At 42.6% G+C, this 13,321-nt stretch overlaps 1 protein-coding gene across 1 annotated transcript in view; it reads right to left on the bottom strand.

Annotated features, from left to right (window-relative positions):
• The window catches only part of HAO1 (hydroxyacid oxidase 1), a 46,741-nt gene extending 38,324 nt beyond the window's left edge, over window positions 1-8,417 (bottom strand). Inside the window, exons 1-2 of the mRNA XM_066387207.1 lie at window positions 8,262-8,417; window positions 2,019-2,170 (exon numbers count right to left, since the gene is read on the bottom strand). Coding sequence (XP_066243304.1) covers window positions 2,019-2,170; window positions 8,262-8,398 — 289 coding nt within the window. The 5' untranslated portion in view covers window positions 8,399-8,417. The remainder of the gene's footprint in view (window positions 1-2,018; window positions 2,171-8,261) is intronic.
• Between the last annotated feature and the right edge of the window lie 4,904 nt (window positions 8,418-13,321).

Below are 13,321 nucleotides of genomic sequence, written 5' to 3'. Positions count from 1 at the left end.
TTCCTGTTATGAATAACCTCAGAATCACTAGTATTTCCTGGTAATTCTTAGGAGAGAATTTACAACACTGCATACAAATTCACATTTTTTTAAAACTTGGACACACAGTGCCAAATTCTTATTTCACTTGACCCTCTTTTCAACAGTCTTTAAAAATGCACTTTTTCTTCCTAAACTCATCAAGCTGTATTAATCTTAAAATCATAATTTGACATATCAAAGATAAAATACATGCTCATCACTTACATTTACAGTATTTGGGAAACTGAACAATTTTCATGTGTTTTTTTAGTCACTTTTATGTCTCCATTGGTGAATTTCCTAGTTATGTCTTTTTCTACTTATATCTTTTCATCTATTTTGTGCTATAAGTTATTTTATATTTTAAATATAAGGGGCTTTTGGCAGTGCCATATCTTTTTCTTTAAGTTTGCTATTTGCTGTCATTTTTATAAAAACTTAGAGCATGGTGGTTTCGCTTTCTTATGTGGACTTGTTTGCTTTGGTTTTAGTGGGTGGTGTCCATGGCATGTTTGGAAGGCCACTGTCCCCCATTTAAATAGATAGATACCCACTTAGCACTCCCCCCTCCCTTCTGTTCTCTCTGCCCATATCTCAGGATTACCAGAGACAAATGGCTGGGGACCAAGGCCATTGATCTGTGTGGGGTCCTGGAGTTAAAAAAAAGAAAGCCCCAGGCTCCATGCTAAGTGCATCCGGTATGACCTCACTGCTGTGTTGTGTTAACGTCCTGGCAGAATTCTGTGGAAAGCATTTCAAGGAGGGGAATGGGTCCACCAGATCCATAATCCTTACAACTAAAATGCTTTAATATAGTGTTCAGTTCCTACTCTTTGGACCTGAATTACCTGCTCTGTTTAGTGTCAAAGGAAGTCAGATAGACTTCACTGCCGACTTCATTTGTGTTTCTGAAGCAGAATGTGGGGAGATTAATCACTGTATATTCCTTCTCAAGTGCTCACACTTGCTAGAGCACAGGGTTATAAATAAATTAGCCCTAATAAGAAATTTCTTTATAAATATTTAAATCTCTCATCACTCCATCCTCCAAAGTTGGAAATGCTCTTTTGTGAAAATAACCTATCAGTTAAAAAAAGAAAAGAAATCACCTGACCAGGCAGTGGCACAGTGGATAAAGAGTCGGACTGGGATTCCAAAGACACAGGTTTGAGACCCTGAGGTTGCCAACTTGAGCGCAGGCTCATCTGGTTTGAGTAAAGCTTGCCAGCTTGGACCCGAGGTCGCTGGCTTGAGCAAGGGGTCACTTGGTCTGTTGAAGGCCCACAGTCAACGCACATATGAGAAAGCAATCAACAAACAACTAAGGTGTCGCAACAAAAAACTAATGATTGATGCTTCTCGTCTCTCTCCGTTCCTGTCTGTCTGTCCCTGTCTATTCCTTTCTCTGACTCTCTGTCTCTGTTAAAAAAGAACAAAGAGAGAAAAAAGAAAAAAAAGAAAGAAATCATGGTTCAAAACCACGGCAGAAAAGACAACCAATCATGTCACTGCATTTGCTCTTTCACTGCGATAGTCTCATGGGTCTGGGGGAAGCAGGAAGGGCTTTGAAATAAGGTAGCTACAAGTTGAGTCCCGTCTCTGCCACTACCTCACTCCATCACCCAGGGTGAGTCCATTTCTCAGACCCCATTTTCTGAGATGTTGATATTAATACGTATAATATAACTAAAAGTTACTGAGCCACAACTTTGTGCCAAGCACTGTTTCAGGCACTTTATGTGTGTAACCCAAGAAGGCAGGTTCTATTTTTATTCCCTGATGAAACCAAGGCACAAAGAGTATTTTGCCCAGAGTGATACAGTTAGAAAGGAGAGCAGTGGGATGCGCGAGACCAAGTATTTTGACAGTAGAGTCAGTGAGGTTCATCTCTGTGACGGTGAAAACATCCAGGGAAGTGTGTGCTTGATGCATACAGAGAAGGGAGTCATTGCACGCTGGCCTCCCTCTGTCCCTTTGCGTGAGGACCTTCTTCCTACCTCGCACAGTTGCCAGCTCCCCATCCACGTGAGCCATGCACTGCATGGCCGTAGCCCCAACACATATTGGCATGCTGACTCTTTGCCCCAGAACGGAAGTTGACAGATCTATTTCAGCAACGTTTCGGAGCATCCGTGGATACAGCTTCCATCTAGAATTAAAAAAAAAAAAATTCGAATTTCAAAAGCACAACTGGAGCTTTGACATTATGCTTTAGTTAAAAAGAGACTACTTTCTTCTACATTTCCTGTCAAGCAACTTACTTTACAGAGCTAAAGGAGAGCGGGCAATTTGAATGTTTGTTAAGATGCAAAATTAGCAATAAGATAATAATGAACTTTTCAACCCATTGTTCCAAGTGAGGTATATTTAACATACAGTAGAAGTCACCCATTTGAAGGTCGTTCTGTGAGCTTTGACAAATGCATAGTCGTGTAACTGCCAAGACAATCACTATCTAGAAAGGTTTACCTTCCTGAAAAATCTCCCCTTTCCTTTTGTAGTGAGACTCTTCCCTTACCCATCCCATAATAACCACCAATTTTTTTTTGGTCCATACAGTTTTACTTTGCATTATATAAATAAATACATACAATATATTGGCTTGCGAGCCTGGCTTCTTTGACACGGCATGATGCACTTGAGATTCACCCATGTTGCTGCAAGTATCCGTAGACTGTTCCTATTGGTTGATGAATAATATCCCGTGGTAAGAAGGCAGCACAGTTTGTTTATCCATTTGCCTCATAAGAGACATTTAAGATGTTTCCGATTTGGTGCAATTATAAATAAAATCACTATGAACATTCACTTAAAGTTTCTTGTGTGAACATAGCTTTCTTTCACTTCCTCCAAGCCATTTGAAGATGGTATACAAAGGCATGGAAGTCAGATTCTAGTTTATGAAGATGTACTATCTCTACTTTGTGTGTGTGTGCGTGTGTGCATGTGTGTGTTTGTGTGTTAATAGATAAGCTTCAGGCACTTGTGTGGGTTTTATTTCAAAATCCTTAAGCTAAACTCTATCCATTGAAGTATAATGATGAAGGAAGATTAATTTTTCTTTCAGTTTAAAATTGAGTATTTCCTTCAAAAATATTATTTGTCTGAGACTGGAGTTTTCAAGTTAAAGAATTTTTGACTATTGAATGTTATCTTAAAGGCCTTTTTCTGCGATTATTTTTGTGTTGCAATAAAAACACCAAGAACTAACACTTCACTTATAAAATTTACAAGAGAACTAGTTCTCTTTCCTTTTGGCAAAATACATATCTCATTTTTGTTCAGGATTATTTTACTCCTCATTAGTAACAGATTTAAACAGAAGAAAATACATCCCTATTCTAAGGAGCACTAAGACAATAAGTGTGAGTCCACACACATGTGTACCTATCCGGTACATACATTTCATTACCTAGGTTCAACTCTGCTTCCTACGGACGGCATCAAGGTTTTTAGCTAATACAGTGAAGTGTGATGTAGTAATGGAGTAACCAAAACAAATCCAGCCTCCAGAGTCTTCAGTGCAACCTACTTCCTATAGCGGAAGGAGAAATCTGCCTTCATGTTGCTTTGAGGAATAGCTAACGGTCTGTAATCTAACCCTTCCTCTCATAATGAAGTAAAAACAACCAGCCACAGAAAAGCATAATAAAGAAGTTTCACTGTGCGATTTCTTTGCAATGGCTTCGAACATTATAATCGTCATTATTTTCCGTCACACCACATGCTCTGCTGCTGGGAGTCTTTTCTTCCCCGCTGACCCTCACAGCATGATTCTTTGATCTCCATTTTGAAGGGGGCAGAGGCCTTGAAGAGAGCTATTTTTTTTTACCTATCATCTCTAAGTGTATTATTAGAACGAGAAAGATTTTAATAGCAGCCATTAGAGTGCAGGCCTTGGAGGGCATTAATATTTACTTAGAGCTGAAGAAACAATGGAAGCTTTTATGAAGAGCACACTTAGGCTTTTGGGCTGTGTGTATGTGTGTGCGTGTGTGTCTGTCTGTCTGTCTGGAGGCAGAAGGGCATTTTTAAATATCAATTCGCATTTACAAGACAAAGTTCAATTCTTCTATCAAGCAGTAGTTTTACACTTGTCCACATGGTGGTGCAGTCAGTCTAATAACTGCATGTTCTTGCTTCCCTACACATTAGTTTTTGTTCCACAGATGATATTAGAAAGACTTGCCAACCAAGGCACAAAATGCAATTCCTAGACAGAATTAGATTAAAGACCAATGGCGTGAAAAACGTATATTCTCTAAGAAATCCTCCACATTTTGATATCTTCCAGAGAGCAATGACAACTCACCTTGTTAGATAATTTCATTGACTTCCCACGCCACCCCCAACCTTCAATTGAAGTAATTTTCCCCCAAAATCTTACATAAAATAGTAGCTGGCTATCACCTTGGACCGTGCTCTGCTGAAACCTCTACTTTGGAAAATGGATATGAAAACTGACATAACAATGGAAGAAATTGAATAATAAGCCTTTTAAAGGATGGAAAATGAGATGCCTGAATAAAAGAAGAACAGTAAAAGATCCTTTAATCGGACTTTTGACCCACTCTTCACATTCAACAAGGGCCTCAAACTAAATTTCTCAAAAACCCAGGTGCCCTACACACTCCGCATGAGGGACTACGCTGCTGAGGGAAGACATTCATTCACTCCTCACCTGGCTTCCCTGCTGTCACTGCATCCCACCAACTGAACACAGTGAGTGCATGTGTCACACATCCTGTAAGATGATCATATTGTAGTCTAACTTCTTCTCATTATTGTTTTACTCTGAGAATTTAAAACATAAAATATATGTATATAAAATATACCACAATGAACAACTAAGGTGCCACAACTACGAGTTGATGCTTCTCATCACTTTCTCTTCCTGTCTGTCCCTGTCCCCCTCTCTCTCTCTCTTTCCCTCTTGCATATATATATATACACACACACACACAGTACCACTATTTTGATAATCTTATTGTTTGCCATTTATTTTTTAATGATTTCTGAAGAGCTCCTTGAACCTCCTGGCTGGATTGGTACATGATTGTGTGTGTGTGTGTGTGTGTGTGTGTGTGTGTGTGTGTGTGTGTGTGTGTGAACACTTGTCTGGATAAAGTAACCACAGCTTTGAGGTGGAAGGGGAGACGTAGAAGGGAAGGGAAAGAGGAGGGGTGGAGGGAGAGGAGAAAATAGTTGGGATATAAAATCTCTTTCCATATGAATCCTCAAAAATAAGAGATAATTAGCTGCCTTTCATCAAGCAAGAGCAAAAGGAAACATATTTACCCATTTAGCAAACTAGCTAAATGATTCTGTGACATTTAGCTAAGCCTTCTGAAAAGAATACTGAAAATGCCACTGGTAACTTTCTATTGCTTCTCAAATATTAGAGAGAGAGAATGTTATCACTTTTACTATCAGTTATTTAAAAGTGTCAGTAAGGGATGCAAAAGGAATGAGAATAGCTTCCTTACCTAATGTCACAAAATAATTGTAGAACTACTTTCCACCAACAATAATTTCACAAAACCCCACCAGATATGTGCAGACCCTGGCTGAGAAAGATATACCAAGTTAATGTGTAAGAGAATCTAACTATTGCTTTTTTGTTTTTGTTTTTTTAATTAATTCCATTCGGGTCAGACCATGTAAGATACAGCAAGCTGATATTTGCTCTGTTTTCGTTATGTTTGCAATAGAAAACTCTGTTCTTCTGGGTGGTTCCATATATTAGAGTCCCAGGTCTTACCCAGAAATGTCTCCAAGCAGCTGCTGGGTCACAGAAGTGACCCCATGACCCCAGAACTCCAAAATGTAGTTATCAGAGCTAAGTGCAGAGAGACAGAAGCTGTCACTCTGAATGACCTTCATTGTACTTGTGTGAGGAGGAGGTGTATAAATTTCATAAATGTCTTTAAAATCCCCTGTCACTGTGTCACGACAGGTTATGTGAGGTTTGGTGGTTTTGTAGTCTTCATTTAAATCAGAATGAGGGATTTCAGATCCGTTCCCTTCATCCCGTCAACCCAAAGCCACCGCAACCCTGACAGAAAATCTATTCTTAGTTCCATGTGCTCAGCTCCAGACAGGCTGAGGGAAGAAGGGTCACCAGCAAGTTACACAGTAAAAGGGGACCTGGGATGGGAGATAGGCAATGGTCCCTAACATTTGTTGCAATAATAATAATAAAAAAAGCCCTGAAGTGGTTGTTAATGAAATAGCATGAGCCACCCTCCAGAGGAAGTGCATTAATATGTCCATGTTCTCCCCTTTCAAGGCGAACCTAGGAGAGTGATCAAGGCTGGTGGGAGAGGTGGCAGAGTGCCAACTCATGCTCTGGGTCTGTGTCCTGTCCTTAAACTGCTCTGTCTGCACCCAGGCTCAGAAGGCTCCCTGCAGCAAGCCCCTTGTTATCCGCACAATCTGTGAGGTCCAGTGCACAACCTGGTAGTGCCCTGCCCCACACGGCCTTTTAGATTTCATGAAGTTTCTGGAGTGTCTCGGGCTGCAGAGGTGGTCTGTTTGCTGCGCCTCTTGGTTCTCTCTCAGAGGCTCCACTGGGCCCACTGTGTTGGGTCCGTTTGGCACCGGTGCAACCTGCCAGCCTTACGGAGGCCAGTTCCACGGGCGTCCATTGGAATAGTAGCTTCTGCAAACAGGAGCTTTCTGTCTGGCTCACTGCTCTGACCTCGGCATGTAGTACTGTACCCCATAGGGACTCCTAGTAAGTGCTGGTAAATTAATGAACTAGCACGGGTTGAGGGGGTTGAGGAGGGCTGACGGGGGTTGAAGAGCACTGAGGGGAGAGGAAGACTGGACGTGAATGGAATAGCTGGTCACCTAAGCATGGATATCTAAGGAACGCCGACACACCAGATCCATAGCCGAACAAGGGCTTGAAATTTCCTTGGTTAGAATAAGCTATTCGGGTTCAGGTGTTGTCCTCGCGAGACTACTAATTAGCAAACCACATTCCCTGGGGGATGGAGTTGGCACGGGCCCAAGAAGAGGCTTCTTCCAAGAGCAAAAGACTGTGAAGGGACCCCAAGTATTAATAATTGGAAAAGATGCAGGAGTTTGAGCCCCTCCACTACTCTTAACCAACTTTTTCCCTTCCCACAGCTCTTCCAGCATTTTTCCAGCTCCCTTGGTTGCCAGGGAAGATCTGAGACAAAGTCGAGGCTGCAAGGGGTTTCAGTGCAGCTCCAAACCTCACCCAGTTCCCAGACTCCGACACTGATTTGCAGGTGAATTTATGCTGCTTGTCAGCAACTACCTTGGTTAGAATGGATTCATTTCGTTTCTCCTAATTTATATATGGAAAAGTGATTTTGAATCATTTTTCTCTAGACTAAAGTAGAAATCAAGAAGAAAGGCAGATTTTTCCCCTGGATATTTTCTGCCTTTTTGCCTTTAATTTATCACCATCAATGAGCATTCGTGACACTCATAGGCTTTACTAAAGGCTATAATGTGAACTGCATGAGCCTGTACGAGTGCAGGGTATTGAGGGCTCTTCTCCCTACTCGAGCAAATAAACCATTTCCATAACCGCTGAGAGATAAAATAGTCCTTTAAAGCCATTTTGCTTCTTGTTTTTATTACAAGCAAAAAAACATAAACCATGACACCCACCATCTTGTGCTTTGAAATATGGAAGTCAAGGGAAAATGAACTTGGAAGAGAGAGGAAGCTCTTTGGAGTGGAGACGAACTAAGTTGAAAGATTGATGCTACATAGACAGATTGGAATCTAAAGGGAAAGTTTGGACAACAGTCATCAAAATGAACGATGAGGGGGAAAAGCCAGCAGGATTAGAAACATTTGAAGCTACAATCTGTTCTGGTTCAACCAGAGAAGATGATTATCTTGCATTCAATGCTCTTTCTACACCATGAACAGACTCTCGCTGCCGTGCTCAGAGAAAAAGGAAGTGGGTTTTCAGAATTTACCACTATTCTTATACACGGTTAGTTATTCACGTAATTCCAAGTGAGGAAACTTACTGTTGGCTTCTTCCGTCAATTGTTTGATATTCCCAGGCTTGAAATATTTTGAAACAATGTAAAAGCCCAAGATTTCTCATAATCCCAATTATTTCCCTCTACCAAGCATATATCTAGACACATAATGCCACGTCATCAACATGGAAACTAGGAGAAGTTATTTTGGTAGAATGTCTTTATGTGACTTTAAAACATGATTTAAAAATAAATACGTTTTCTTACCTTGAAAATGCTGCAACATTATCAGCCAAGGTTTCCTGATCATTTGCCCCAGACCGATAATAGTCATATATAGACTTTTGAAGTATTGATTTAGCATGTTGTTCGTAATCACTGATACAAACTAGCCGGGTGAACATCTTCACAGGTTATTGCAACCTCGGGTTGTTTTTATTTGTTCCTGTGTTGTCTTCTACATCTTGACAGTTCCGTTGTCAATCATTAATGGACCTTTTCCAAAGGTCAGATTTAGTTGTCTGGTGTTGCGTTAAGTGAGCAAATAGATGCTTAGACTTTGAAATTTGCAGCAATCCATCAAAGAAAAGCAACACCGAAGCCACAAGAATTGGGGTTGGGGAGGTAGCAACGTCTGTCACATTGAACAGGCAGAGAGGAATGAGTTAAAAATTAACAACTTAGAGAAGCGCTTGCGTGAACCCACTCTTGACTCAGTTCTGCCTACGGCTGCTCCTTCCACGCAGTGTGTGCCCTTGCTCCCTACTCGGTACTCAGACCAGGCTGCCACTCATTTTCAAACAGAGCTTATGGAATGACGGGGCGTCCAGCAAACACAGATGTCTGCACAATATGAAATTGAGCTGATTACAAACATTTGGCTTTAAGAGGCAACATTAAGGCCAAATATGTAGCTAATTCTTAAAGGGTCTTATCTCGCTCTGGAGATAAAATAAGGAGGTGCCATGCCAAAGGACCTTGTGATTTCGATCTAGAATTTCAGTTAATCATGTAACACCTGGAGAACGTTCGCATCAGTCAGTCATGATTCAGGAAGCAATGGCTTTGACATCAGTCAGTGCCAGGTTGCAACCTGACCCTCTAAAGCTAGGTGTTCAGCAGCTAAAGTCTATCTGCATACACCCATACGAGAATTTTCTCTTGAACTTAGAGCCTGCTCTTCCGAGCACGTGACAAATTAAAGTGCTATGAAATCAAGGCACTCTGGAACAGCCCTCAACCGAGGACTTAAGGGAGCTGGTGCTAAACACCCCAGACCCCTCGATCCTCTGGTGGCTGGCTCCTGACCACATATTCCTCATTGCAGGCTCAGGTGTCCGGTGTTAGGTACTTCATAACCCACCTGTGTTGGGTGCCTTTCTCTCCAATTGCACTTTTCTACCCTTTAATTTAATTTAAAAAGCTTTATATTCTTATATGACCCTGGCAAGTTGGCTCAGTGGTAGAGCATCAACCTGGCATGTGGATGTCCTGGGTTCAATTCCTGGACAGGGCACACAGGAGAAGTGACCACCTACTTCTCTACTCCTTCCCTTTCCCCTTCCCCTTTTCTCTCTGCCCCCCCCCATCTCTTTCTCTCTCTCCCTTCTCCACCCACAGCCATGGCTTGATTGGTTCAAGCACATTGGCCCCGGGCACTGAGAATGGCTCTGTGGAGCCTCCACTTTAGGCACTAAAAATAGCTTGGTTGCAAGCCTGGCCCTAGATGGGCAGAGCATCAGCCTCAGACGGAGATTGCCAGGTGGATTCCGGTCAAGGCGCATGTGGGAGTCTATCTCCCTATCTCCCCTTCTCTCACTTGGAAAAGAAGAAAAAAATAAAAAATAAAAACCTTTATACTATTAGGATTGACATTTAATTATCCATAGGCTCAGTCCTAAAATTCATAAATGCTAACCTTTTGCAATGATGTGGTGATAGGACATTAAAATTGCTATAGGAATCTAAAAAATTGTTAATATGATAAGAGGGTCCTATAAGAAATAACTCAATTTCTCAGTTAAAATCATTGTGGAAGGCCCTGGCCGGTTGGCTCAGCGGTAGAGCGTCGGCCTAGCGTGCAGGGCACCCGGGTTCGATTCCCGGCCAGGGCACATAGGAGAAGCGCCCATTTGCTTCTCCACCCCCCCCCTCCTTCCTCTCTGTCTCTCTCTTCCCCTCCCGCAGCCAAGGCTCCATTGGAGCAAAGATGGCTCCTTGGCCTCTGCCCCAGGCGCTAGAGTGGCTCTGGTCGCGGCAGAGCGATGCCCCCTGGTGGGCAGAGCGTCGCCCCTGGTGGGCGTGCCCAGTGGATCCCGGTTGGGCGCATGCGGGAGTCTGTCTGACTGTGTCTCCCCATTTCCAGCTTCAGAAAAAAATAAAATAAAAATAAAAAAATAAAATCATTGTGGAAGTTGGTCTATTCTAAGGGACCTTAATTGCTGCTGAGAACTGAATCTAAATTTATATACTAAAAGCATGAACTTTTATTTACAAATTCATTCATGAGCACCTTTAACAATTATTTAAACTGTAAGCACCTTACAACTAATGTAATTCTGATGAAGAGGCAATTTAATATTCTAGGATGAACCTTAAGAAGGCCAAGTCCTCAGGAAGATAAGGGGCGGTGCCCCTCAAGGTGTGGCCTGGACCAGGGGCCTCTGCCTCCTCTGGAAACTTACAAGAAATACCAATTCTCAGCCCCGGCCAGTCCTGCAGAGTCAGAAACCCGACAGCGCTCTGTGCTGAGACAAGCCTTCCAGGTGATTCTGATGCACAGGGTTGTTGAAGAATCACTGCTTTGGTAACTGCTAGAAACTGCATTTCTTTATTGTGAACCTTTCCCCTTTCATTTTGATTCTCTCTGGCCTCACTCGGCACCCTGACTCCCCTGCCTCCTTCTCCCTTGTTGGACCACTCCCTTCATTATTAAGCCCTCAGGACAGCGAGGTTCTGATCAGCATCAAATGATCTTAGGAATGACGCTTCTTCGGGTCTGTTGACCACAGAGACAGAGTCCCAATCAAACTAAAGATAACATCTCAACCTCAGCTGTTTCAGCTCCAGGCTCAAAAAATCAGCAAAACCAGACAAAGCAATGCCACGGCTGACGTCAGGACCAGCTGCACTGATCAACCACCCCCTACCCCAGACCCAACCAATCAGTGGAGACCACAATCTTAGCTCCCTTCATCACCATGATGAATGACTTGAATGACGTTTCCCTTTGAGAACCCATCCCCTAGAACAGTGGTCCCCAACCTTTTTTGGGCCACGGACCGGTTTAATGTCAGAAAATATTTTCACAGACCGGCCTTTAGGGTGGGACGGATAAATGCACAAAATAAAATTATGCAACCGGCGTAAAAACTGCGGTATTTTTAAATATAATTGTCGAACTTACGAGACAAGCGTCAAGAGTGAGTCTTAGACGAATGTAACAGAGGGAATCTGGTCATTTTTTAAAAATAAAACATCGTTCAGACTTAAATATAAATAAAACGGAAATAATGTAAGTTATTCTTTCTCTGCGGACTGGTACTGGTCCACGGCCTGGGGGTTGGGGACCACTGCCCTAGAAGTCACCTGTCTATCCGGTTGTGGGCCACTTCGTAACAATAAACCCTTTCTTTGCTGCAGACTCCTGTTCTTGTCCTGTTGGGCTTTGATTCGTGCAGGCAAACTGACCCCTTCAGTCCAGTAACACTGATAAGATGGAAAGTAAAGGAGGTTTCTTTAAGAGTCTTGAATTTTAAAAAAATAAATGTCACGCCCATTCTGTATTATTGCAGCCCAACAGCTGAAGTGGAGTACCAGCTTAGTGGATACACTAACATATACTCCCCACAGTGCTTAACTAGTCTCCTGGCGGAGAGAACTAAAAGCACCGGTTAGAATTTAGAACAGGTTTTGTTCATTACATCTGTTAAATCCCGCACGTTATTTCAGAGACAGTACCTTCTGCAAACCTCCTCTCTAGGCCTCAGTGAGTTGGAACCACAGAACCAACTCAGTACGGTGCTATCTGTGTCTAACAAGACACAGAGCTGCCTTTCAGAGGAAACGCCACCAGTCATTCAATCAAAGCCTGTGCAGAGACCTTTGACCTCTGGCTGCACTCAGAACCAAAGCTGCCCGCCCCTCCCCGAACCAAGGACCAGATTATAACCAGAGCTTGAACATCACAACCATTTTCTAGTGCAGGGGCATCCAGGGGCTGAAGCCCCTTACTGTCTCTTACCATAAACGGCCCAGTTCCAGACTTCTCCAATCCAAACCTGTGCCGCCTGCTCTTGGGCATACCAGCCCCTAACCCTCGCTCTTCGCCTCTAAAACCCCTTGATTCAAAGACATCAGAAGTTGGAGTTTTAAGCGACAGCTGCCCATTCTCCCTGCTTGGTGCCCTTCGAATGAAATAGTTTTCACTTCCCCATTGCAAACCTGACGTTCAGTGTTTGGCTGTGCTGTGCATCCGGAAGGCAGACCCTCTTTCCGTTTGGTTCAGTTCAGTAACAACGTGAGATGCTGAGGATATCACATGACAACAGTCTGTATCTGCCAGTTTCCCCCATCCCTCCTCCACCCACCAATGTGGGAATCAGTGTAGAAAACACCAGTGCAATGCACTTGCTCCGGATTTGAGCACTCACCTTCACAGTGGGCTCAAGAATACGGATTTTTTTCTACCCTAGACTTAATAACATCTTAATTCACATCCAAGCCTCTCAAATATTCTAATAATATGCCTCATCATCTCCACAACCCTTGGGTGTTGTCCAAACACGTGATTCCTTTGCCTCCACCCCAAGGCAAACGCAAGCGTGAGCGGAACAAAGCAGAACCCCGCGTCTTCAGCGGGATCTCCACTCCCATTTGTCTAAAGATGTTATTCAGAACATCACTTGGAGAATGTCTTGGTTTCTATCTTGATCCTTGTCAGAAGCTTTTTGTTTTCAGTGAGGTGAAGGGTTGGTAAAATCTTAGTCATCTCCACCACTCTAGACACCAGAAAGGGCTATTTATGGCATTGCAAACATAGTGTCTAGAGAAACACCAGATGTCCGGGACAGTCAGAGTGCCCCTCACAGGGCAAAAACTATGTCCTGTGGCATTGCTTTAATTTTCCTGATTACTAAGGACTTTGAGCACCTTTTAATATGTTCACTGGCCTTTTATTTTTCCACTTTGTGAGATGGTTATTCATGTCCTTGGCCATTTTGTATATTAGATTTGTTATTGTTATTGACTGATAGAATATTTTTATATATTTTGAACACAGATAGTTTGTGGTTATACATGTATAAGGTTCATTTTTACTAACTCCT

Source organism: Saccopteryx leptura, chromosome 5 (genome assembly GCF_036850995.1).
Source record: "Saccopteryx leptura isolate mSacLep1 chromosome 5, mSacLep1_pri_phased_curated, whole genome shotgun sequence".
NCBI classification, from domain to species: domain Eukaryota; kingdom Metazoa; phylum Chordata; class Mammalia; order Chiroptera; family Emballonuridae; genus Saccopteryx; species Saccopteryx leptura.
The sequence above is the reverse complement of the archived record's forward strand: the minus strand, read 5'-3'. Positions and strand labels throughout refer to the sequence as shown.